At 42.3% G+C, this 27,996-nt stretch overlaps 1 protein-coding gene across 1 annotated transcript; it reads right to left on the reverse strand.

The window, feature by feature from the left end:
• Positions 1-93: 93 nt before the first annotated feature.
• On the reverse strand, positions 94-27,900 carry LOC149463538 (bile salt-activated lipase-like). The gene is made up of 11 exons (XM_089675353.1): positions 27,829-27,900; positions 25,512-25,665; positions 22,800-22,922; positions 18,484-18,681; positions 14,235-14,365; positions 11,315-11,422; positions 9,638-9,755; positions 7,585-7,771; positions 4,561-4,764; positions 1,072-1,269; positions 94-309 (listed from the first exon to the last, which is right to left on the reverse strand). The coding sequence occupies exons 1-11, from the start codon at positions 27,892-27,894 to the stop codon at positions 135-137; spliced, it is 1,662 nt and encodes a 553-aa protein (XP_089531479.1). The 5' UTR covers positions 27,895-27,900; the 3' UTR covers positions 94-134.
• Between the last annotated feature and the right edge of the window lie 96 nt (positions 27,901-27,996).

Genomic DNA, 27,996 nt, shown 5'->3' on the forward strand with positions numbered 1-27,996 from the left:
CATCACGTGAAGTTTTAGATCTATTGTAGGCATACAAAACATCTGTGCCATCTCTATAGTGATAGGCATGAAATAAAAAGTCATAGTCATTGCTAGGTTATGTGATTTTATTGATTGGTCATTGAACAAGTTCTTTATATGCTAGGTAGGCTGCGGTAGGTCTGGACCCAGAAGCGGACATAAGGAGTCCTTAGTCCCTTTTTCATAGACTGGTAGGTGATGTCTTTGTTAATTTCGAGATATTGACCGTACTGGTTGTCGTAAGGAAGCCAAGAAGTGGGGACTTTAGATGCACCTTGATTGGGGTCGCTGTGTGACAAAACAGAAAAGACAATTGATATATCTAATATAGGCACAAGCCATTGAACCACCAATCAACATTGGAGCAAATTTATGAAGACAAAAACATCTATACATTTTTTTTTCCCACCTAAACCCTCATCCAGCTTCACATTCCCATTAATACACATTACTTTCCCAACAAGACCCACTGCTTTTACTGACTGAGAAATAAAAAAACAAATATTTCACTACATACTATGCATTCCTCATGCATTTCACACCATTAATGCAAAATTCTGGTGATCAGTGTGGTGGAATTCTTCATTACTGCATAAAGTGAATAAATGGTTTCCTATGTAATCCCTGCCATGATTTGACCTCCTGTTTTCCAAAAATTAAATGGCCATATTAAGAAGGAAAATGAATATGGGAGAGAGGTTAGCAGTAGAAAGTGGCATTTTACTTACATTGTACATTCACATCAGTCCCGAGCCTACAAACCAAGATCCTTATCTCACATACATACACCAGAGCCAATTAACCTACCACCATGTCTTTGGTGTGTAGGAGAAAACCCACACATGCATAAGGAGAACAAGTAAACTCAATGCAGGTCGAGTCCTGGTTCTATAACTCTACTACGGCAAGGCAGAAGTGCCAACCACAAATGCATCGTGCTGCCCATGCAATGTCTACCATGATGGCAAACCATCTTCCTGACAGTCCACATTTTTAGAGGTGTCAATCACACCAGCTGGATGACGTCAATAAATAAAACGTCCTGCTTACCCAGTTGCAGCAAAGTTGGTCCAGTAAGCAATCATAGCCTCTGACACATCTCTATCCTGGGGTCTGTAACCCGCAGGGGTGGCGAAAGGCTTTCCAAAAACATACTGCAGATCATCAGCATGATCAGCTCCCACCCAGCTAGGGTAAATAGGCATACGTGAGGGATGAGAAAACAGGTAACTGTAGGTCTTTCCTGTCCTGTAAAAAGAGGGATTTAAACATCAGAATTGAATTTAAAACATGTTCCAATTTCTTCTATGTATTGTATCATGCTTACTGTAAATTAGCAATAAATATACAATAATCCCTAACATCATACTAAGGTTTGCCATAGACCGCTCGAGTTTTGCCAATTTCTGCTGAATTCTGAGCTATCGGTGGTCCTCTAAACACTACTCAGCTTAACAAATATGGATTTAAAATTGACTGAACCAGATCGAAAGTTGTCGGTGTAGCAATCTTACCCACAGAGATGGACGCGGTTCAACCATTTTGCTCCAACCTCCATCTTGGCGAAGGATCGTCCATCTTGTACAATTATATCTTTCCTCATCCCCCTCCCTTGCTGTGGGGTGACATGTGGCCTGAGTGATGACAGAGGTCACAGGCAGCCAAAGCACAGCAGGTAGCTCCGAGCTATAAAACCCCCAAGGGAACTGGGGCCCAGCTGTCTGTGCAATCTGGGACATCGTAAAAGCGTAAACCAAGCCCTTCACTGAGTTCAAAGACATTCCAGAGAAGTAATAAACTAGACACCACATTCAAAATCCATTTTCCCCCTATGATTTCATATCCTGGCATATGAGAGACTTACATAAAAACCAGGCATATTGTCAGATTGGTTGAGTTAATACAAATCATTTGATATGTTATATTCCCTAGCTGGAATATATAGGAGGGCAGGAAAGTATATCTCCTGAACCATTCAAGTGTATATAACATATTTCACCTCTAACCATTCCGCAGAAACGGCTGAGTATTAATGTACTAGTGACCGGGCCGGCAAATGCCCCTAGAATAAGTTATGAATCCTAAAATAAGCTAAGAGGGATTTTTGTTGTTGCTTGGGTCTCCACCTACACCTCCCTCCCCAAAAGGAGACCATTGGTTCTCTGTTGTAAGGACACACCCTGCGGTGATCTCCTGTTTAACATCGAAACTGAGTGAGAGACAAGAAATCCTTTTTGAACTCATAAGACTTGAAACTGCTTAACCCAAGGCTGATGGGCAAGTACTTTAACCCTTTAAACTCCTTTGTGTGTGTGTGTGTGTGTGTGTGTGTGATCTTTTTTCTGTAAATATTTTTATTGCACCCCTTTGACCTTTTAGTAATAAATCTTTCTTTCTGAAAGTGTTGAACTGTTTCTAAAGCTCTTTAACCTCCCTAGCGGTATGATTATTTCATATTTTTGGTGCTGAATGCGGTACAATTATTTTGCATGGAAATATGTAGTTTTTTTTATTGTAGACTGTAATTTTTAGGAATAACTCACTGAAATCTGTCTGAACAAGATTCTAAATCATACATTTAATTCAATAATATAATCAAACCAAAAACACTGACATTTGAAATATAGCGCCAAGTTCACACATCGCTGAGCAAAGTCGCAAAATTGTTTTCAGTGTCTGATGACGAATTTCTCCACGAATCATTATCACTCAATTCTGCAAGTGGTTCTGATTTACTATCGCTGTTCTCTAGCTGATCTAAACCCGCTTTTGACCTAAAGGGACACTTTTTGGACGCCATGGACTTTTCTAAGTTTCCAGGCAGAAAGAACAATCAAAATGCAGACAGGGGACAGGACAAAGCACTAGGGACAAAATGTATGTGAAATGGGTTGAAACAGCAATGTTTTACTATGTAAAATCGTTTTGAAAAAAAATGACTTTTTTTAAATTTTCAAATTTCCTGCCGCCGGCGCCCATACGTCCCGACGTCACAGGGACCGGAACACAGGAGGCGGATGCCGGCATCCGCCGGAGGAGATGGCCGGGGACGCTGCAGGGGACACATCGTGGGAGCCAAGGACAAGGTAAGTGTTGCAGGGATTCCCTATGCAGCGCCGCATGGTAAGCCCGAGTGTAGCTCGGGGTTACCGCTTTTGGTACAGACATTTTACCCCGAGCTACACTCGGGAATGCCGTTAGGGAGGTTAATGTAACTTACGAATTCCTGCTGCTGAGGAGCGCTACTATGTGTGTTTAACCCTCTGTATAACCTGCCTGCAGTGACAGTGGTATACAGACGATTATTTCAACCATCATAGAGTTATTGCTAATATTGCCGAGTTCCCTCTTTCTCTGTACAAAAAGGAGGTGGTGGCAGTGTGAAGGGTTAATTGCGTAATTAACCTGACCCAGTAACAATCGCTTCCAGGCTGCAGGTACACAGATTGTAGTCCATTAGCTGGAAAATCTTTGTGCAGGGTGCAGCTGGGCATGGCATTATTACACACGTGATATCGCGGTTTTAGATTGGCTAGTCCTTCGGTCACGAGTTTGGTGAGAAGGGCTGGGATCTGACGTCGCGATCGTCACAGCCGGCTGAGCAGTCACTGCATCCTAACAGAAGTAATCAATATTCTGCAGCGCCATTATGTATACCACTGTCACTGCAGTGACAGTGGTATACAGACGATTATTTGACGATTATTCCATTAGCTGGAAAATCTTTGTGCAGGGTGCAGCTGGGCATGGCATTATTACACACGTGATATCGCGGTTTTAGATTGGCTAGTCCTTCGGTCACGAGTTTGGTGAGAAGGGCTGGGATCTGACGTCGCGATCGTCACAGCCGGCTGAGCAGTCACTGCATCCTAACAGAAGTAATCAATATTCTGCAGCGCCATTATGTATACCACTGTCACTGCAGTGACAGTGGTATACAGACGATTATTTCAACCATCATAGAGTTATTGCTAATATTGCCGAGTTCCCTCTTTCTCTGTACAAAAAGGAGGTGGTGGCAGTGTGAAGGGTTAATTGCGTAATTAACCTGACCCAGTAACAATCGCTTCCAGGCTGCAGGTACACAGATTGTAGTCCATTAGCTGGAAAATCTTTGTGCAGGGTGCAGCTGGGCATGGCATTATTACACACGTGATATCGCGGTTTTAGATTGGCTAGTCCTTCGGTCACGAGTTTGGTGAGAAGGGCTGGGATCTGACGTCGCGATCGTCACAGCCGGCTGAGCAGTCACTGCATCCTAACAGAAGTAATCAATATTCTGCAGCGCCATTATATTCGGGCAACTGTGGGAATGGGAAACAGCTGTTTTTGTTTTCTCACTTTCCTTGTACGAGGAAATTCTAGAATACCGCACCACTGCCAATTGTAGAGATCTACAGCAAGGAGAGGCTGGGTGCAAAGGATCAATCAGAGCATGAGAATTACAATTACTGTGTGGATATGTTGTGTTTTTGGTGCCTATTCAATTTGCCAATTGTCTTTTCAAATGATGGTAAAACCGACTTTTGTGCCACTTACCTGGCGGCCATTGCATGATGGGCTATAGACTCCTGAGTGGGCACAAGGAAGATGAAATCAGTCTCTGCATCAATAACTGTTTTCTTCATAAGCTCTTGTTCAGGGTTGGCCCCCCAATTTGCTGTGTAAAGGTTATAAGCCGCATCTGCTCCAGTCGCTCCTTTGGGAAGTGTAAGATCTGAGATCAGCTTCTGTACCTCAGACCTGTAAGAAATGACAAAGCCCAAATGAAGAGCGGTCAAATGAGAAAATGGATATATTCCAGTTTGTAACAGAACAGAGTTAAAACTACAATGGTCTAATAATGCAGGAGTCCCCAAACTTTCTAAACAATGGACAGGTTTACTGTCCTTCAGATATTAGAGGGCCAGACTGTGGCCAGTGGGAGTAGATAATGCCTCAGGCTTGGTGGTCATTAGGGCTAAAATAATTACACAGCACCCCTGTGGTTAGGAGGAGGAATAGTGCCCCTTCCCTGGTATTAGTGCCTCATTGTTGGTATCAGTGAGAGGAATAGTGCCCCATTATTGATGTCAGTGGGAGGAACAGTGCCCCATCGTTGGTGTCAGTGGAAGGAATAATGCCCCTTCATCGGTGTCAATGGGAGGAATAGTGCTCCATTGTTGGTGTCAGTGGGAGGAATAGTGCTCCATTATTGGTGTCAGTGAGTGAAATCGTGCCCCATCATTGGTGTTAGTGGAAGGAATAGTACCCCATCAATGGTGTCAGAGGAAGAATTTTTGTGCCATCATTGGTATCAGTGGGAGGAATAATACCCCACTGTTGGTGTCAGAGGAAGGAATAATGTTCAAAGGGCCAGATAAAGGCAAGGAAAGGGCCGCAGTTTGGAGACCACTGGTCTAATGGATGTTGGTAATTACTATATTCTGATTACGGTTTGTGTTTAATACAAGTAAGGATAGTATTTGGTATACAGTATGAATTCCTTTTTTTTTGCATACATATTTTATTTTTGTGCATATTTATGTCCCAGGCCAAACTGACCAGCAAACCTAGCAGGGACTGCAAATTGGCTTTTTCCTTTCATTAGAAAAAAATATTTCCTTGCTGTATTGTAAATGGGTGTATTCTGTACACCAGCTGAGCTTATAAGGGCCCCAGAAATTTATTTAGCTTCAAGTCAAATTAGAGGCGTTCCCTGCAACATTTTGATTTTTGCTAAGATTTTTTTCTTAATGTGACCACACATGTAGCAATTTGTGATTGATCTATGTACAAGCAACCATAATCATGTGATTCATTATCGATTCAAATTTTAGAATGAAAATAATTCAAATATAACTAGATGTTTACAACGTAGATTATTTTAATAATTTAGCTTTAAATGGGATAATTTGTTTAATCATTTTAAATGTAATAAAATTATATTAAATTTAATTGAGCAAATAAGATATTACATTATAAAATAAGATAACATTTAAATGCTCTATAGGTCTCTAAAAAGCAGTTTTCTCTACCAAGCTGTACTTCTACTATTCATCATACAATAAAGCAATCTACTTGTTCTTGTAGGTTATAAAAAAAAAAATTATTAAACAAAAAAAAAAATTATACATACATTATCAATTCTCTCTAATAGATCATGTTTTCAATCTATTAAAACAAAATCATCAGTTCATCCATCTGCATTGCCAGACAAACATGCAGATGAAACAGCTGATAAAATTCCACCATGGCCTATCAACTTTCCGGTATGGAAATCAATTAAAAGCTCACTAAATTGATTGAATGGAAGGTCTGTGGTTTACAGCTATTATTCTGTTTGATCACTTTAGTTGCATTAAATGATCATATTGATACATGTGTGGCCACCATGAGACTTCAGAGCAACAGGGATGAAGGTGGTGCTTCTATGTTTATGACTACATTGACATTGCTGAGCCGGAGATAATAAAGGAAGAGCTTCCAATGCAGCATTCAGTTTGACAAAGGACACTGGGGGAGATTTACTAAAACAGGAGCACACAGGATCTGGTGACACTCTGCATAGAAAACCAATCGGCTTCCAGGTTTTATTGTCAAAGCTTAATTGAATAAGCTGATTGGTTACTATGCACAGCTGCACCAGATTCTGAGTGCACCAGTTTAGTAAATCTCCCCCACTGTAACATTAACCACTTTCCCGCCGCCCTATAGCAGATATATACGTGATTTTGCATGTATGGGTAGGGGGACGCAAGCGCCCAACTCGTGGCCTCAGCTGTCAATCACTGGGTACCAGCCAGTGATTACTCGCCAACACACAGTGATCACGGAGCATTACCAATGGAGGAAGAGAACTTTATATAAACAATACAGTTCTCTCCCGTCAGCTCCTGCACACTGCTTTGCATGGTTCTGCATAGCAGCTGAAAGCACTAACACAGCCCACCCTTTGATCGCCCACATGTTAACCCCTTCTTGCCCAGTGCCATTAGTATATTGTCAGTTCTTTTTATTAGCACTGATAGTGATCAGTGCTAATAGCACTGACACTATTCTAATGGCACTGGGCAAGAAGGGGTTAACATGTGGGCGATGTATTGGTGTCACTGGAGATGTCAGTCCCCCCCAGTGTCAGAATGCTGGCCGTAGGCCCGCTATAAGTTGCTGATTGCCGCCATTACTGGTAAAAATAAAAAAAATCCCAGTACATATACCGCCATTTGCAAACGCTATAACTTTCATGTAAACCAATTCATTTACACGTATTGGGATTTTGTGTAGCACAGACATGTAGTGGAATACAGTTTGGTCTAAATTTATGACGAAATTAGATTTTTTTACTGGACATGTTTAATAGCAAAAAGTCAAAAATATTGTTTATTTGATACATAATCCCTTCATATCGAAGAACGGTCCCATAGATGTTATCCATTCTCTATATGTGGGATAGAAAGGGTTTTTCCAAAGTAGTAAAATTGCTCCACATGCCTGAAATAATGCTCTAAATACTGCTTCTTTTCTCACTGAATTTTAATTGGTAGAATATTTGGGGTTCCAGTAAAAAGGTCAGATACGTACGAGGTAATCTTTTGCAGTGGTTCGTTTATGACAGCTAGATCCATGCCAGCAAACAAATGTCCATCCATGTTGTTGACTCCGGCCATATAGTCCACATCAGCAGCATTGGAGAACAGGTTAACTGGATCATCGGGGAGGAAATCTCCATCGATCACTGCTGAGAAGGCCAAGTAGTGTACAACGGGGTCTAGCATGTAGGGAGAAAGGGAGGACAATTTAAAGAGAGCTCCAGGCAACCCAAAGTATGTGTGTATAGAATTTTTTTAGTTTTGGATAGAATAGAAATGGGTTAAAGTAGCTGTGAAGGCTTCCTTAAAAAAATAACAACAAACATGTCATACTTCACTTGCTCTGTGTAATGGTATTGGCACAGAGCTCCCGGATTCTTGTCTTCTTGGTCCCCTGCCGGAGCTCTAGGCTCCTCCTCTTCTTTGTTCACCACCAAAGGCTGCTTCCTATGGGGGCTCACATGCGGGTTCGCCCCGGAGCCAGGCTGTGTGAATCTATAGACATACACAGCACAACTTGGCCCTGCTCTCCCACTCTTGCTTCACATAATTTTGACAGCAGCAGGAGTCAATGGATTCCACTGCTGCCTTTGTGCCTATGTGAAGAGGGAGAGAAAGCTAGCACTGGCTACAGACGGGCACAGTGCTGCATCAAGATAGGACTCAGGTAAATGTATGGGGTATGGGGGTGATACATTTACTGAGACATTTTTTACCTTAATGCAGAGAATATATGATGCCTTGCCTTTAGAAACACTTAAAAATAACAAATAATTTTGAGCTGTCTATGCCCCCTAGGGAAAGATTTCCATTTACTTCCTGTCCCAGAGACTCAAAAGAATGAAAGAAGAAAGTAATGAAAATTGATGGGAAATCCCCTTTTAGGCTAGCGTTGTGTGCAGGCGGCAGAGAGGCATTTGGGAAACGTTTTTACCTCTTCCCAAATGCCTCTGACAATTCTGCACATTGCAGCACATGGAGCTGTTCTAACGGGAGCGTTAACGTCGCGTCGCGGCAAAATGGACGCCTCTGGTCGAGTCAGGAGGCGTTGAAGCCTCCTATTCTAGTCTATGGTGCCACTCCGCAAACGCCTGGCCGGCGTTTGCGGTGCAGTTGCGGAATGGTAACACCATTAAAACTTCATTATAGGTTTCATTAAAACGCTCCGCAAACGCCGAACCAACGCTTGCCAAACGCTATAGGGGCGTTTGGCAAGCGTTGGTAAAACAGTCAAGTGTGAACGAGCCCTTAAACAGTCATCACCAGGATTGTAACCATCAGGAATGCAGACAGCACTGCAATACTCACTGAAGATGCACTATTCTTTTTGAAGGGATGTATGTTCAGTTATTACAGGGCTATTGGTACATTCTAACGGAGATGAGTAGGCTCCACAATTGTACCTACGTTTCTTATGAAAATGGATCACAGTTTTTTGCTGCCTCTACATCTCACAAGCAGCCATCAGCTTTTATAAGAAACTTAGGCACATCTCCGTTAGAATGTACCAAAAGCCCTGATGAAGGGGGCAACCACTCCTCTGAAACATGTTGGCTCTATCTGCATATTTTGTAACTCCAAAAAAGGATTATATTTTTCATCAAGAGTCCCCTTTATTCTGGACTCCTCTCTCTCTCTACTCAAGTATCTTCTCAGCTGAAGTGACAGCTCTGTCATATCAGTAAGGTAGCAGCCCATATCTCCAAAGGAAGGCCAACACCATCATTCACCCATGGAACCACCTAATATCTATTATGAACCATTCTACTGGTCCAGAGCACTCTCTTGCTCAAACTAATCACTTGACCCTGATGGAAAGATGTCATCTGCCCTCCTGTTCCTGTAACAAAAGGACAAAAAATGACAGTAGATGTCACAGGACAGGAAAACACATGCACTGATAATGACCTGAACAGGAGTTGAGTTTAAAGACTCTACACATCGCTTTGGGCAGTTCATACAAATTTATAATAATCTATTGTGTAACATGGATGCATGTATTTTTTTATATATATTATAATACCCCCCCCCCAGTAAAAACTCACAGAGAAGGTTTCCCAGATCCAGTTTGTAAGCCAGGGTAAGGGCTCTGGGGTCCGTAACCCTCAAACAGTTGGCCAGGGCAGCAGTGTCATCTACAGGACAGCCAACTTTTCTAGCTATCTGGGGAAAGAATAAAAAGCATTAAATATTGACAAAAGGTGTTATTTTAACTTGCTACATATACATTGACAGTCATATATTTGAGAAGCAGGGCTGCAGAGTTGACATTGTGTCATTTATACAGCCATAAAGCACAGCAGGCTTGCATGGATCATACTGTATGTGTATTCCTTTATAGTTCTTTGGCTTGTGTTTTAAGGAGAATCTATCAGGAAAGCTGACACATGGAAAAGGTTCCAGCACTTAAGGCTGCCATGAATCTACTTTGAGAAGCAGTGCTAAGTCCATGGTTGGAAAATCAGTGAGTATGATTCTACAAAGGTGTGTCTTGCCCCCACCACTGTAACACAGCTACATCAGCGGAAGTCAAAGGTATATGCATGCCCAGCATTTAGTTGGTGACCACTTTGAGTGGTTACAGATCAAAGCTTCAAGAGCTCATAAAGTCTGAAGTTCATCCTGGAGAACATTGATTTATAGTGGTGGGTCATGAAGGTAATAAAGCCACAGGATCAGACTAAAAACAAGGCAACCAGCATTTCCAGATGTATCAGTGGTAGCCTCCATATCCCTCTCATGACATGTTTACTTCAAGAGCTTTAAGAAAGCTGTTCCAAACCTGTAAATTTTGATGTTCTCACTTAGCGTGTGAGCAGGGTGCAGCATGGCGTGCCGACAGCAGAGATCACACAGGGGCTGAGTAATATGAACTGTATATCGTAAAACTTTCCAGCAAGGTACATCCAGGCTTGGACGGTGCGCATAGCCGCAGTGGTGTATTTAGGTTTTGTGCTGCCCTAGGCAACACAAAAATTGTCTGCCCCATGGGCACCGACCAACACCACCTCCCCTTCCCCCTCCCGCAGAGAGAGCCTAACATTGACCAACAACACCCCTGCCCCCTACTCGGGAAAGCCTTCCACTATCATTCCGCCCCCCAGACACTTATCTTCAAAGCTCTGGACATCCCTGTATGTAGAGTCAGGCTCCACATACACTATTAAGCAGCCTCTCTTGGATCCCACCTGGTTCCCATTGCGCGTGTGTCCCTTCTTTCATCCATTCTTCTGAGGGGATGTGCTGCCCCCCTGAAAAATTCCGCCCTAGGCAAGTGCCTTGTGGTAAATACATCCCTGCATAGCCGTCTGGAGCCACTTACAGGATACACAGCAGTGATTCTGTTGCTTGAATGATGCTGACAGCTTCTGCAATGCGAAGCGGGAACACAGCCTGGCCAGTCCAACCCAAAAAGAAGGCCTCCTAAGTAGAGATCGCGTATTCCCTGTTCTTTCCCTATTTCTCTGCCACTAGGTGCAGTCCCTAAGAGACAGGGAACCTGTCCCTATACTACCCACTTACACAATGCACCTCAATTCAGGGGGTCAGTGGCTTAAATAAACTCTGCCCCCACCTAAGATGGTCATGGAGGTCACACAGGGCCCAGCATCCACTCCTACAGCTGCTCCCAGGTGACTAAAGGAAACCATAGAGAGAATATACGGCATACTGTATGTTCAGTTGGATATAAACTACATCTAAAAGTCATCAACACTTCTTACCTGTTGAGCCGATAAGAGAGGTTCCCGCTGAATAGCCCATGGGCACAGACCGGTGCCACTCTGGCCGATGGCACGTTTGATGAGTCCAACATTATGAGGAGTCAGGGTCTACAACCAGCAGCAAGGGACAGAGCAGTAAACAGGAATGAATATTACAAACATACCCACATGCATAAGATGATCATCTTACAAAATAGCTTTCAACTCAGCCCACCGAACATTCTGTGTGAAAAAATTCATCATTCAGGTTTGATGTTCCCAGTTGGTTGCTATTGTTTCCCCTAGAATAGGTTAGTGCTGGAGCATTTCAGTACACTGTAAACATATGCAAGTGTTGGGGATACAAAGCATGCATGTTTATTTATTTCAGGTACTTATATAGCGCCATGAATTTACGCAGCGCTTCACACACACACATATATATATATATATATATATATTGTACATTCACATCAGTCCCTAACCCTCAAGGGGTATACAATCTAAGGTCCCTAACTCACATTCATACATACTAGGGACAATTTATACAGGATCCAATTAACCAACCTGCATGTCTTTGGTGTGTGGGAGGAAATCGGAGTACCCGGAGGAAACCCACGCAGGCACAGGGAGAACATGCAAACTCCAGGCAGGTGGTGCCGTGGTTGGGATTCGAACCAACGACCCTTGTACTGCCAGGCAGAAGTGCTAACCACGAAGGCACTGTGCCGCCCATGTTTATGCACATACCTGGCCTTGCTTGCTAATGGAAAGCTTTTTAGCATTCTCACAGACTCCCAGCTGACATTTCCTAATGTTTGGGAACCTTGCCTTCAGTATGTACTTCCAACTCTGGATCCATATACTCATAGCTATTCATGAATACCTCATTTTCATTCATCTAGTTCTGAGCCCTGAGGAAGGAACTGCCCCCCCTGCCCCTCCATGCCCTCCCCCTTCTATACTTACTTACCTTTTCCCCGTTTCCATTCATCTTCTCCTGCATCCTTTCCTCCATCCCTTATCTTTACCTACAGCTGAGAACCCACATTTATTGGTACCCAAACAGAAGGGCACCTTATCATGGGAAGCTTGATTGCCCTGTTCGTGTTGCTGATGTGTCTTGGACTACCCTCCGTTCTGCTCTCCCATTTCTTATTGGTGCATCACATTACTGTCATTGAGCAGCCCATCTTGTTATCCCTTTTTCCAAAACCAATAAAAAATATTGAAATAAAATAGAAAACCCTAACCTAAGCAGGAAATGTAATATGTTTGGGCTGTTGACTTGGCCTCAAAATCCTCCAGATCTCAATCCAATCAGGCATCTGTGGGAAGTGTTAGAAAGACAAGTCCATTCCTTGGAGGCTCCACTTTGTAAATTACAGGACTTAAAGGATCTGCTACTGATGGCTCGGTGCCAGATATCACAGCATACTTTCAGAGGTCTAGTGGCGTCCATGTCTCAATGGGTCAGAACTATTTTGGCGGCAAAAGAGGGACCTACTCAATATTAGGTGGATGGTCATAAAGTTATGGCTGATGAAAGCAACCGCAAGACCTAAAGAGCACTACGCATTCACTTTTACAGTCATGTGATATGTATCACCATTGTTTGGCTCTAGAATTGAAATTCTGACAAATTTTCCGTTATTCGGAGATTTGGATTTATCCGAATTCCAAATTACAATAGTAACGAATTAGAACGAATCTGAAATTACGAACCTAAATTCGGCTGAAATTCTAATCAATTCGAAAACACATTTGAAAACAAATTTGAATTTGAAAACAAGAATAGAATAATATAGAACAGAAAATAAAGAAATAGAATAGAAAATAAAAGAATAGAAAAGATTAGAATAGAGAATCAAAGAATATAATAGTATAACAGAAACATTGGGAGGAGATAATATACCAAATACAGGGGATTACTGGGAAGAGTATATCAAAAGACCCAGGGACTTGTTTATTCCATAAAACAGAGAACACAGTAGAGAAATATAAAAACTTGGTGGTATTCCATCATATAAACGCTACAAAAGGACTGATTCCTAAATTTTGGCAGAAACAAGAATAACCAAAAATAAAGGGCTGTATAAGTGGGATGGATTACGTTTATAGGATGGAAGAACACGGACATCTAGAGGAGGATAAAACAGAGATTTCGGGAAAGGTGGAAGAAATGGGATATCTATAGAAAATCATATAATGGAGAAGGTGGAGAAATTAGAGAGAGCTAGATGGACTAGGAAGAAGGAGCAAGGAGTCCTGAGAATAAAGAAGAAATAAAGAGGAATAATGAGATAGGGAAGGGAGAACACTGGGAGAGATGGGGACCAGAGCGGGTGGGGGAGGAAGAGGGGGAGGGAATTGTTTAAAGGTATGAATGATAAGGTTTGTGTTTTTTCTAAGTAGCCGAACAATGTGATAATTTTTTCTTTTTTTTGGATTCTGATAACGTAATTTAATGAAAATTAATCAAATGTTTATTAAAAAAAAATGGTATAGAGAAACAATAGAATAGAATAAAATAGAAAGAATATAACTGCCTTCTGAAATTCTAATTTTGAATAGAATGAATTTGAACAGAATACATTAGAATAGAATATAAAAGATCAGAAAAGAATAGAATAGATTAGAAAAGACAAATACTTTACAAAAAATTGTGAGCTGTGCTATGCGTGAGTAGTGATCAGCAAAGGCACTGTGAATATTTTGCTGCACTTTCCAATATGGTCAGGCAACTCTTCATATAGTCCATATACCATCAAAAACACATATGGATTGTGGATTGTAACGTTAGAATGATTTTCGAATCAGTTGGAATTGTTTTTGAATCCGTTTGAACTAATTTAACTAATCAAACGAAACAAAATTAATCAAATACGAAACAAAACATAACAAATGTTTTCATTTTGCACGTCTATTTGGCTCTGCTTACCTGCAGAGAGACACTGGCACCTCCTGCGGACTCTCCGAAGATGGTGATGTTATCGGAGTTTCCTCCAAAGGCAGCAATGTTCCTCTTCACCCAAGCAATGGCCATATGTTGATCCCACAGACCATAGTTTCCTAAATGACATGTATGTGATTATTCCTTGACATCGCTTGCTCTTCATAGAACACTAGGAGAAAATTACCTTGGCATTCTGAGCAAAGCCAAGGACAATGAATCCTGGACATACTGACAGATAGTATGAGATTTGCCTGACTGAAGGGGTCTTGGGATTACAAAACGTGACCATAGAGCAGGGGTGTTCAACTTGTGGCCCTTTGATGTGGCCCATGACCTCAAACCAGGGAAGTTCATGTCGGCAATCCGTTGATCGCAATCTGGGCTTACTAACCCGCCATCCCAGAGCATCAGAGTGTATCAAGACAGCACCAGCAGCGGAAGGAGCAGGAACCACATAAGCCGATGCTTCCTCTGTAGCACCGGCTGCTGTCCCAGGTGGAGTGATACCATGTGCACTTCACCTGGGACCAGGGGCGGACTGACAACTCATGGGGCCCCCGGGAAATAGGGGAACATGGTGCCCCTGTGTCCTCGCTCACACTCAAACCACACCCAAAAAAGCCTATGAAAGGTACCAGAGGCATCTCATGGGGTCCCCTACTGATCCCGGGCCCTCGGGCATTGCCCGAGGGCCCAAATGGTCAGTCCGCCCCTGCCTGGGACCTATCTATCAGCCTGGAGAGTGATGCCAGCAAAAGCTGGAAGAGGAAAAGTAGATCAGTGTATTAAACATCACATGCACTGCACTTTTGCAACACCTATAAAAGGGTTAACAACTATTAGGCTGCTTTCATACTGATCCGCAGGTGTGGCGCAGTGCACCTGTAGCTTTCCTGAGAGTATGCTGCACTGAGCCATAGACTTCTATTATATCCTGTGGATTTTGTAGAGCTTTCTGAAAGTGCACCACACTCACAAGATATAATAGAAGTCTATGGCAAAGCGCAGCTAACCTGCAAGAAAGCCACAGGTGCACTGCGCAGCACCCACGGTGCAGGTAAACTGCAGCACATCAGTGTGAAAGCAGCCTTTATGGGGCACAGGACAGTAAGGTCTTGTTTATATTTGCAGTTTGGGGGTCAGTAAAACCCAATAGTTGAGATGTGTTTTTATCACACCACCCAACCAATAGTGTAGAATGAGCGGTCGTATTGGTGATCCCGCGCTATGCTCCAGGGACCTGTGCAGTCTCCTTGTCACATTCTGTTTTACACTTGGACAGGAGGGGCAGAATATACAGGAACCGATCCTCTCAGCTGAAATGTGGCTTCTCCTCCTCTCTCTCCCACCGGCGACTGCAGGAGGAAAATGTTCATTATGCTATCCAAAATGAAAGACTTGAAATTCTGAACCTTTTTATATCATTGTGGCCCGCAACTGGTTACCAAATTACTTAAGTGGTCCTCACTCTTTAACCACTTGCCTACCGGGCACTTTTACCCCCTTCGTGCCCAGGCCAATTTTCAGCTTTCAGCGCTGTCGCACTTTGAATGACAATTGCGCGATCATACAACACTGCACAATATTAAATTTTTTATCTTTTTTTCACACAAATAGAACGTTCTTTTGGTGGTATGCACTTGCCGCTGAGTGTTTTATTTTTTGCGCTATAAACAAAAAAAGAGAAACAATTAAAAAAAAAAAAAGTTTTTCTATTCTTTTGTTTCTATTATAAAATTTTGCAAACAGGTAATTTTTCTCCTTCACTGATGTGCATTGATAGGTAGCACTGATATGCAACAATGATGGGCACTGATAGGCGGCACTGCTGGGCAGCACTGATGGGTGGCACTGCTGGGCACTGATCATCAGTGCCCTGATTATCGGTGCCGATCCCTCCTCTGACAATTGCCGGTTATCGGCAGTACTTTCCTCACGCCGTGACAGTGTGAGGAAAGTGCAGCCGTTAACCGGCAACTGCATTTACCGGTGATCTGCTGTGATCCGCTGTGATTGGCCTTTTACCACATCACGTGATCAGCTGTGTGTGTTGCCGGGTACGTGCCCCCGAGGGAAGGGGGGGGGCCTGCAGGAGGGCGCGTTCTGGGAGGAAGTCATATGACGCCATCCCAGAACTGGCCATCATTCGGCTATCTGCGGTCGGCAAGTGGTTAAAAGGCTGAGCACCCCTGCCATAGGATATTACAGGTTCCATGTGATACACATGCAGTTAAATAAAGTTGATCCAGGGAATATCCAATTGCCTCTCGGGGGATCAGGAAAGAATTTCTTTCCCTGCAGGAGCAAAATGGATCATGCTTTGCTTGTTTTTTTTTCCTTCCTCTGGTTCAACTGTGGGTATAGGATAACTTTTTTTTTTTAACCACCTCCCGTCCGACCGTTGTATATAAACGGATGGACAGTGGCAGTGGAGGGTCGGGTGGCTGTTTATAAATGACCTCCCCACACCCTGCTTGTGCACGCTCCCTGGGAGTGCACACACCGCGATCCGGTGCCCACTGTGTCCTCGGGACACAGTGGAACACCGATCGTCGGACAGGACCTCTGTGTGAGGTCCCGATCATGTGATCACTGATTGGCCAATCAGTGATCACATGCAGAGTAGTAAGCAAGATGTCACTTCTGACATCACTGCTTACTATGTGTGAAATCTGTGAATGATCACGGAGGTCACATGGTACAAGGTTATTCACACCAGCTAGAGAAGGAGAAATTATTGTTTTACAGCCTTTATGGGTGTAAAAGCAATCAGTGTAAAAAAAAAAAATATATATCTTCATCACCCCCCACAAGTAGTATAGTCTCACCATGGGTCAACAAATAATATAAAAAAATTAAAAAAAAATTTAAAAAAATTATAATTTTTGGTTATAAACTAATTTGGGTTATTTTTTTATTTTTTTTACTAAAAAGATAACGGAATAAATTTTGGCCCAAATTGTATAAGAAAAACACTTTTTTTCAAAATTTTTGGACTTTTTCATTTACATAGCAAAAAAAATAAAAATCCCAGTGATGAATAAATACCACCAAAATAAAGCTTTATCTGTCTCAAAAAAATGCTAAAAAATTCATATGGGTACAGTGTTGCATGACTGTGCAATTGTCATTCAAAGTGTGATAGCACTGAAAGCTGAAAATTGGCCTGGACAGGAAGGGGGTAAAAGTGTCTAGACTGGAAGTGGTTAATGGTTGAACTGAATGGACTTTTGTTTTGTTTTTTTCAGCCAGACTATGTCACTATGTAAAAGTGTAAGTAGAGCCAAAACATTTTATTTTTAGTAGGGATAGGTTTCAGCTATGTTTTACTGTCTGTTTCCAGTTGGGGAGATTTCTCTTCACGTCCTATCCCACAGATGCACAGAAAGTGAGAGGAAATTTCTATAAAATGAGGGAAAATTCACCACTTACACAGTTGTCATTGAAACAAATGTCCCCACTGGTAGATTCTCACACACCTCTTGTTCTGGTGACATTTTGGATTTTCCCTCACCTTTGTCTCAGTGACAATGGTCACCAGGACAAATGGGGAAAGTGATTCTACTAGCTGGAACACGAGCAGCAATAAACTCTTGGCAGGGGTTGTAATGCATTCCTACACCAGCTAAAACTAAAAGAAAATGTGCTGGCTATACCTAGAATATAAGAGAGTGTTTTCATTTCCTACAGAGAATAAGTTGCTACAAGACAAAAACTTCCCTTTTGAGCTTTGGATAGACTGAGAACATGTTAAAACCCTGTCTGGTTTCTATTGCTTGGTGTCCTCACTGCCCTCTCTATTTGTTCTGGTGATGTTTGCCAGTGGGAAAGAAACATTTGCAGTTGCCACCAGAACAGGAGGTGAGGTCAAATCTACCAACAACGACAACTGTTGAAGTGACAAAATTCTAAGAAGAGATTTCCTTTCACTGCTTGTTGTGTGTCTGTGACAGGAAGTGAAGGTAAATTTCCTCTATAGAATACAGACAGTAACAAAAAAACATATAAAAACAAAAAAAAAAACATAAAAAACAAAAAAAAACCCATGAAAAAAAAACACCATAAAAAAAACAAAAACAGTTTAACCATTCCTTACTCTATAACAAAAATAAATAAAAAGTTTTAAGTAATGTAATGTTTCTGAGCAGGTCAAAGATGAATTTCCTTGTTACGTAAGAGTTGGTCTTTTACTTAACAGCAGTCTTTCGCATTATTGTTAACTCCTAGGCCTTACCAGGGGCGTTGGCATCTCCAGTGCTCAGGAATCCCAATGGTCCCACACGGTAATTGAAGGTCACAACAATGACGTTGCCACGGAGAGCAAGCTCTTCACCATCGTACAGGTAGTTGTTCAAGACATTGGCTCCTTCAGCTGAGCCAAACAGATAGGCTCCACCATAGATCCATACCATAACTGGCATGTTGGTGGACACTGAAAACAAAATGAGAATAGTTATCAAAGATGGGATTTTCTATTCAAGCCTCTCCTTAGGCGTAAGGAGGCAACCTAAGAATTCTTGTTTTTGCCTGCATCTGGCTACAAAAAGATTTCTTATCTGATCTCATCTGACATGTGAGGCCTTCTGCTATCTTAACGTGGTTGTAAACCTTAACATATACCCAGCGAAGTGACTGGTCTCAGGTGATACATAAATCCCCCAACATATGTTGTGCCTGTTTCTCTGCAGCCTTCTCTTCATCTGTTTAAAGTCCAGAATGTATAAAGTACACCTGAGCTTTCAGAAAAAAAGGGGGTGGAGAGCTGAAATTACACACTGCAGAGCTGAGTGAGGAGAGCTGTGAGAGGTGATTGGAGGGAAGAGACACAGCCCCCCCCTAACACACACAGCACACAGGAACAGAGCTGAGGCTGTCAATCTGCTGTCGCTCCCTCCCGTCACCTTTTTTCTCTTGGGGTCAGGAAAACTTGTCAGAAGTGTTTTTTGCTGATAGCAGAGGAACGAAGTAGAAGACATACATGACACGTAGTGCTCTGGATAGAGACAAGTACACACTATAGAGGGATATGCTTTCTATGTCCAAGGTTTGCAACCACTTTAAATGCACAATTGCGATAATAATACATTTTGATACAGCACACGTTTTCCATGAAGTGTAAAAGCAAATTTCCTGAAGGGAAGGAGATAAGAGACGGTAATACATTTTGTGCTTGAATGAAAGAAGGCATTCCCAGTATACTTTATTTAATAAGAAGCTGCCCTATATGCTTCATTTTATCTATCTTTGTAAGCAGTAGATGTTACTTCTGCAGACTTTAGAAGGAAATCTTAACCAGCAATGATTTTACTGATTCACAATATATAGCAGAAGGAAGATAAAATGTTAGTTATATTTGTTCATTTGCTCATCTATAGTCTTCTTTGTGACTTTGAAAACAAGTATTAAATCCAGTTACTAGATGATGCAAAATCTTCATATAGTCAACAAAAAAACTCCCTTTATCTTCCTATCTGGAACCCTAGGGTTCCTCCAGAGGTTGCTAGGGGTTCTTTGAGCAACGGACAATATCCACCTCTCAGATAAGTTCCCACTGACACCATTGATATTTTAAGCTATCAATAAGGGGTAATTCTTCTCAATGGCCACAAGTGTAAGAAACTTTTTCCCCACTGACCATCACACGAATGTATCATGAGCTGTAGATATAGTAATTTTTAGCAGGAGTTCCCCAAGACCGAAAAGTCATTTCAAGGGTTCCTCTGTGTTGCAAAGGTTGAGAAAGGCTGTCCTAGACTGAGCCAAATCATTCTTTGTGTCTCACACACTCCTCTTCCCAGACACTGCAGCTCACAGTGGGAGGGTTTCAGCAACAGACAAAGCTGCAACATCTTTTCAGCCCCTGTAGTGGAAACAGGCACAGCCCTCATGAGAATGGCAACTCTGCTCTGAATTCGCGAGCCATGCAGCATCTCGCGAATCCCCCCCCCCCCACACCTTATCTTCAAAAATCAAATTTACATACCCCTTTTTTGTGCAGACATCAAGTCAGTCTGCTGGCAAACCAGAAAGATGCTCCTCTTCTTCCAGGAGTGAGCAGTGCTCCTATAATGACATATGAGGGCTGCTCAGTCCTGGAGTACTATGAGTGCAGCCTGTTTGATGACATGGAAGGGGGAAGAGGGTAGAAATGACAGGCTGGGCTCATGGGCAGTGTTTTTCTGCCCTGAAGAGGACATCCAATGCTGGACCTGAACAGGATATCGGGGACAGCGCTAGAGTTTGGAGAAAGTAAGTGAAGCTTGGCATGGTTTTATTTTTTTAACAGGAGGGAGGGAAAGTGCACTTTAAGGCACCATTCACACTTGAGAATGGAGACATTAGCACTTACATGGGGGAGACCCAGTGGGAGTTCCCTGCAACTAGCTGTAGGCAGCAGCTCCACTGAAAACAATGGGAGGCTGACAGCTTCTGACAGCCTGCATCCAGGGCCCATCATTTGCAGGTAATTGCTCCATGAGCAATTATATGGAAGGGGCCATGATTAGCTGCAAGAGCTGTCATCCTCCCATTGCTTTCAATAGGGCTGCTGGGTCTCCTACAATAGCTAACGGCTCCTATTTGCAAGTGTGGATGCTGCAGTAAAAGTGAATGCTGCAGCTCTTTTTTTTTTTTTTTTTTTTAAATAGTAGGTCATATATACTGCATCTACTTTAACTGGATGTATTAAAACGCAAAGGTGTGATAAAGGTATACAGTCCAAGTCCTTTAGAGAAAAGAAGTTTACTTGGAATATCAACAGCCTGACTGGGAAATTCCCATACAAATCCGGTGCTGATGTATTCACAGTATCTCACAGAAGTTAGTACACCCCTCACATTTTTGTAAATATTTTATTCTATCTTTTCATGTGACAACACTGAAGAAATGACACTTTGCTACAATGTGACGTAGTGAGTGTACAGATTGTATAACAGTGTAAATTTGCTGTCTCCTCAAAATAACTCAACACACAACCATTAATGTCTAAACCGCTGGCAACAAAAGTGAGTACACCCCTAAGTGAAAATGTCCAAATTGGGCCCAAAGTGTCAATATTTTGTGTGGCCACCATTATTTTCAAGCACTTCCTTAACCCTCTTGGGCATGGAGTTCACCAGAGCTTCACAGGTTGCCACTGGAGTCCTCTTCCACTGATGATGACATCACAGAGCTGGTGGATGTTCGAGACCTTTCGCTCCTCCACCTTCCATTTGAGGATGCCCCACAGATGCTCAATAGAGTTTAGTTATGGAGACATGCTTGGCCAGTCCATAACCTTTACCCTCAGCTTCTTTAGCAAGGCAGTGGTCATCTTGGAGGTGTGTTTGGGGTCGTTATGCTGGAACACTGCCCTGTGGCCCAGTCTCCGAAGGGAGGGGATCATGCTCTGCTTCAGTATGTTACAGTACATGTTGGCATACATGGTTCCCTCAATGAACTGTAGCTCCCCAGTACCAGCAGTATTCATGCACCCCCAGACCATGACACTCCCACCATCATGCTTGACTGTAGGCAAGACACATTTGTCTTTGTACTCCCCAATTGGTTGCCGCCACACACACTTGACACCATCTGAACCAAATCAGTTTATCTTGGTCTTATCAGACCACAGGACATGGTTCCAGTAATCCATGTCCTTAGTCTGCTTGTCTTCAAACTGTTTACGGGCTTTCTTGTGCATCATCTTTCGAAGAGGCTTACTGGGACAACAGCCATGCAGACTAATTTGATGCAGTGTGCGGCTTATGGTCTGAGCTTTGACAGGCTGAGGCCCCCACCCCCATACGTCTATTTCCCAAAGTCAACCTCTGGATAGGACGCTGAGCACATGCACTCAACTCCTTTGGTCGACCATGGCAAGGCCTGTTCCGAGTGGAACCTGTCCTGTTAAACCGCTGTATGGTCTTGGCCACCCGTGCTGCAGCTCAGTTTCAGGGTCTTGGCAATCTTCTTATAGCCTAGGCCATCTTTATGTAGAGCAACAATTCTTTTTTCAGATCCTCAAAGAGTTCTTTGCCATGAGGTGCCATGTTGATCTTCCAGTGACCAGTATGAGACAGTGAGCGCGATAACACGTAATTTAACACACCTGCTCCCCATTCAGACCTGAGATCTTGTAACACTAACGAGTCACATGACACCGGGGAGGGAAAATGGCTAATTGGGCCCAATTTGGACATTTTCACTTAGGGGTGTACTCACTTTTGTTGCCAGTGGTTTAGACATTAATGGCTGTGTGTTGAGTTAGTTTGAGGTGACAGCAAATTTACACTGTTATGTTATACAAGCATTGTAGCAAAGTGTCATTTCTTCAGTGTTGTCACATGAAAAGAATAAAATATTTACAAAAATGTGAGGGGTGTACTCACTTCTGGGAGATACTGTATATAGGGATTTCAGGTTGGTGAAGACAAGGTTTTGGGACAACACAATTTTGTTTAAAACAAAAAGGCCTGTTAGTAAGAGACACTAAAATAGAGACTAAATAGTTCTCCATGCCTGTCTAGTTGCACCCCTTTTAGATACATATAACCTATCTCACCTACTCACCTGATTTACCGGAGTGAGGGACCCAGATATTCAGGTACAGGCAGTCAGTGCTTCCACGGGTGTCAGTTTGGGTCAGTGTGGTTTGGAGACAACGTGGTTTGAGGTCTGTGGCTTTCAGGGTTCCTATTGTAAAAAATGGAGAGCAATCAAACTCAAAATCTAAGCTTCATATATAAGAGCCACTACTAGAAGTCCTTCATTTTTATATTTAAAGTGTACATCTTTACTACATTTCAAATCAAGCTTAAAGTATATTTCCACTTTTTCAACCAAACTGTGATACCACCTTCTTTATATTTGTTACATATTCCCAGTTACAAATAATGACTTCCCATACAGAGTTTCTAAAGCTGGCTGCTGTACAATGATAGATTTTTTTTTTTTTACACTGTGCTTCTTGTACTTTTCAATCGAAAGATGTAGATGGGAAGATGCTGACAGGGACACCCAGAAAGCAAATTGACCAATTCATCAGGAACTAGCCAAAATTCAATTGGTGAATGGCCAGCTAAACCCTTACCCAATCTATCAAAGCTGTCTGTGTCTCCATCATAGAGATCCTGCTAACTTCCATGAATAACCACGAAATTAGAATAGTGAGAGGAAACTAAACAATTACCCTCAACCCTTAAATTGATTATAAAGGAAAAAACGTTTTTGTGTACCTTAATGCATTGTCTGGATTAAGGTAAAATCCTTTAAAAAGTTGCTCCCCCTATTCCCTCCTAAACACTTACCTGAGCCTGATCTAGATACAGCACTGTACCCATCTACAGCAGCTCTTCTCCCCTCTCTCTCTTCTCACAGGAGACTCAGCAGCAGTGGAAGTCATTGCCTCCTGCTGCTGTCAGTCAAATCCTGTGTGGGAGGGGTTGGGGTGCAGGGCTAAAACACACTGTGTTTGTCTATAGACGCACACAGCCCAGCTTGTGATTGAACCTGTATGGGTGCCTCCATAGCAAGAACTTGCTTTGGGGGCACTCAGAGAAGAGGAAGAGCTAAGATCACTGATGGGGAGACCCCAAAAGAGAAGGTTCGGGTTTTGCACAGAGCAAGTAAGTATAACAAGTTTGTTATTTTGAGAATAAAATGATACTTTACAATCACTTTAAAGTGGTTGTAAAGACAACATTTTTTTTTCTTTTAAAATAACAAACATATACTTACCTGCTGTGTGCAGTGGATTTGCACAGAGCAGCCTGGATCCTCCTCTTCTTGGGTCCCCCACTGGTGCTCCTGGCCCCTTCCTTCTGTTGACTGCCCCCACAGCAAGCAGCTTGCTATGGGGGCACCCAAGCAGGCTCTGTGTCCATTAACACACTGAGCTGCTGCTCGGCCCAGCCCCCTCTCCCTCCTCATTGGCTCACTGGCTGTGATTAACAACAGCGGGAGCCAATGGCTCCTGCTTCTGTCTCAGCCAATGAGGAGAGGGAGTCCCGGGATAACCAAGACTCCAGTGCACATCGCTGGATTGAGAGGAGGCTTAGGTGAGTATTGAAGGGGCTAGGGGGCCTGCTGCAGAGAGAAGGTTTTTTGCATAGAATGCATGAAGGTAAAAAAAAAAAACTTCTATCTTTACAACCACTTTAAAGCGGAGTTCCACCTAAACATATAAAAAAAAAAAATAAAACTCAGCAGCTACAAAAACTGCAGCTGCAGACTTTTAAAATACAGCCACTTACCTGTCCCACGATCCCACGGTGTCCTCACCACCGCTGATTTCATCGGCCTTCTTCTCTCCCTGGCGCCGGCATCATCAGTGTGGGCACCTTGCTGTGATAGCTTGCGGCTTCACAACTGGGTGCCCAATGCGCATGCGTGAGTAGCGTGCTTTGTGAATGGCCCCCATAGTTTTCTGGGACACGTGTCCCAAAAGACTACGGGTGAGAGGACAACTTCCGCTTCCGATTGCCTAGGCGATTGCAGCAGAAGTGGGAGCGGGTACCTGTCAAATTCAGGTACCCGCTCCCGAAAGGTGCCAATCCTTAATGGGGGGCAGAGGACAAAGGCTTAAAGCGGATTTCCCCTTTTGGGTGGAGCTCCGCTTTAAGTTAGCCATACCTAGCTCAAATGTTGGATGATTCCTGCTGAATCAGCCGATATTTGAGCTGTGAGTGGCCTCCTCTGCACCACCCGGCTCCATAAAGATGAATTTAAAAATCAATTGAGCCAGATGAAAAATTGTCGGCTAAACAATAACTTCATCCTATCAGCTTTAGTCACTGTTCGGATATTAAGCTAGCTGAAGGTGCTTGAATACAATAGCCAGAAGGGGAGATTCCTCTATGCATGCTGTCTAATATGGATGGGGGAATCCACTGATTTGTTTTCTTGCTCAGCTCAGGGGCAGAATGGGAGAAATATAAGTGTAAGGCTAGCTTGAGGCTAGAATTGAACTTTAATCTGATATACTATTTTACTAGCATACAGTGCTATATTTTCATTATGGCATTTTAAAAAAAGATGTAGCACGTTTTCATCTGGTGATTATTTACATATCAGACTGTGCAGTCAGCACCAGTTCTGAACAGAATAAGCCTTCAGAGTGTATCTTATACCTGGCTGTGTAGCCAGAGATGGAAATATTTGTTCACTGGCACTTCCCACTTTCAACAAATTACCCTGGACTTGAAATGCTCAAAGACATTCCTCTAATGTGCTGAAAAGTAATATAGAAGTACAAGGGGTTTGTACAAATTCCAGGAGACATACCGGACCATCCTGAATGTTTCCCAGCTTTTTGAAGGATTCCTGGAGGAGCAGCAAAGGGGATTCCCTTGAAACTGTCAATGAAACTTGGATTCAAAATTCCAATTCTTTTATTACTTCCTTCCACAAATCCTCCTTCTGTGTACACAACTCCAAGCTGTAAAAAAAAAAAAAAGATATACATGGTGTCCCAAAAGTCTGGATCCACAGGCAACAAATGATCAGAAATCATAATTTCCATCCCGATAAAGTGCAGCTGACCAGGAACAGTATGATGATAACACAATGGCAATTGCTGGTATTTTACAATGATGAAGCCTCATGGTAGTGTCAGCCATCCATGGTGCATGTTACTGGGCTGCAAACAGCCTGAACTGGATGGCTGAGAGCCATGCACAAACTGGTCCTTTAATTATGGCGTGGGTGGAGTATTTGGTGACAGATTCATTGGGCCATATTTTTTGGTAGTACATTTGACAGAGGAAACGTAGGTCTGCATGTTACAATCTTTCCTGGCCTCTCAGATGACATTCTATTGTTGGAACATAAAATGTGGTTTCAGCAAGACACAGCCCAACCACTGTTTGTAATTGCTGTGAACATTTTTTTTAAAAATCAAAATCAAACCTTTTCAAAACAGTTGGATCAGAAGATGAGGTCCAGTTAAAAGGCCTTCAAGGTTTCCAGACCAAACATCACTCAACTTATTTTCTGGGGTCAATAGTATGTCAAAACCAACCTAGAACAATCAGTACACCAAAAGAGGAAACATTCTCTGCACTTAAAGTGTTACTAAACCCACAACAGTAAAATCAGTCTGTATATGCAGTAAAGCATGCTGGTTATACTCACTTTGGAACCAAAAAGGGTTACTACTTTATATTGTAAAGCGCTGAGCAAACTGCTGGCGCTATATAAATCCTGTATAATAATAATAATATTCCAAAATTGTGTAAAAAGGTTGCTTGCCCCTGTCTTCTCTGATCCTCCCCTTCTTCTACTGTCCCCAACCCATCTGTTGATAGCACAGAGCCCTAGGAGACACTGTACATGCTCAGTTTAGGGTGTATGTCTAGAGAGGTTTTTTTTTTTGGGAGGGTGCATGTGATCAGCACAGGGCCAATCCATACTGTCCAGACAGAGGCTCAGGGGTTATGCAGCCTCATAGGACAGCCATAGCTGAATGAAATCTCCTACAAACTTTAACCAGTGCTCAGCCAGACACTATTACAAGTCACAAGACTGCTCTAACTGCTGATAAGAAAAGGTATTTAGCAGTTTATATTTGCTAAAATAATTGCATTTCCATGTTGTGTGTACTGTGGGAGACCAGATATAGTGAATGCAGGGTCCTGGGTTTAGTGAAAATTTAACATCAGTTCTGTACTACATGAAAAAGTCAACAATCATATGTTTAGTGTATACAGAAATGTTGCAAAGTCCAAGGCTGTCAATGGAGCATTTGCATAAAAACATTGAATACATTTTGGGATTCCAGACTTCTGGGATAGTGTGTGTGTGTGTATATATATATATATATATATATATATATATATATATATATATATATATATATATATACACACACACATACATATACACACACACACACACACACACATATATACACACACACATATATATATATATATATATATATATATATATATATATATATACGCACACATACACACTATGCATATATATTACTGTGCAGAAGTTTAAAGCAGATATGATGAAGTGCTGTAAAGTAAGAGTGCTTTAAAAAAAAAAATTAGATTTTAATTGTTTCATTTTAGCACTTTACAAAATGGAAACTAAATCTTATCAATATTTGGTGTGACTATATTTTGACTTCAAACCAGCATCAATTCTTACACTTGCACACTTTGTACAGTTGCATAAAGTCAGGAAATTTGTAGCAGAAGAGTCAGGCGTATGACTAACCAGTTATACCAAGCAGCTGCTAATGATCATCAATTTCATATGTAGGTTGATACACAGCCATGAGCAGAAACACTGTGTAGGAGGCTTAAATCTGGGTGAGGAGCAGCCAAACCATGGCAAGACTGAGCATCGAGACATAAGGTAGTTATACTGCATCAGCAAGGTCTCTCCTAGGCAAAGATTTCAAAGCCGACTAGGGTTTCTCTGTTAGAGAACTGGGCTCTTGGAAGCCATATCTCTTTGGTATCCTTGAACAATGGCAAATGGGAATCCTGATAACAAATGAGGAAAATTGGCATGTGTCTCCCAACTATGATGAATTGCTCCTTATAGATCTGTAAAATAAAAAAAGCCATCTCTACCAATGCCTTACCGATGCTGCATGGGCAGCTGCCAGGAAGCTGGCAAATGCCAATGTGAGAGATATCCAGTGAGTCATTTCTGGGTCCAATTCCAAAGAGTGGCCTTACTGCTACCTTTATATACAGATTGGCAGGTGATACGAATCCACATGGGATCACCTGGCACAGAAGGCTTCAGT

Source organism: Staurois parvus, unplaced genomic scaffold (assembly GCF_062004578.1).
Source record: "Staurois parvus isolate SC_StPar_1 unplaced genomic scaffold, SC_StPar_1.0 ptg000154l, whole genome shotgun sequence".
Lineage (NCBI taxonomy): Eukaryota > Metazoa > Chordata > Amphibia > Anura > Ranidae > Staurois > Staurois parvus.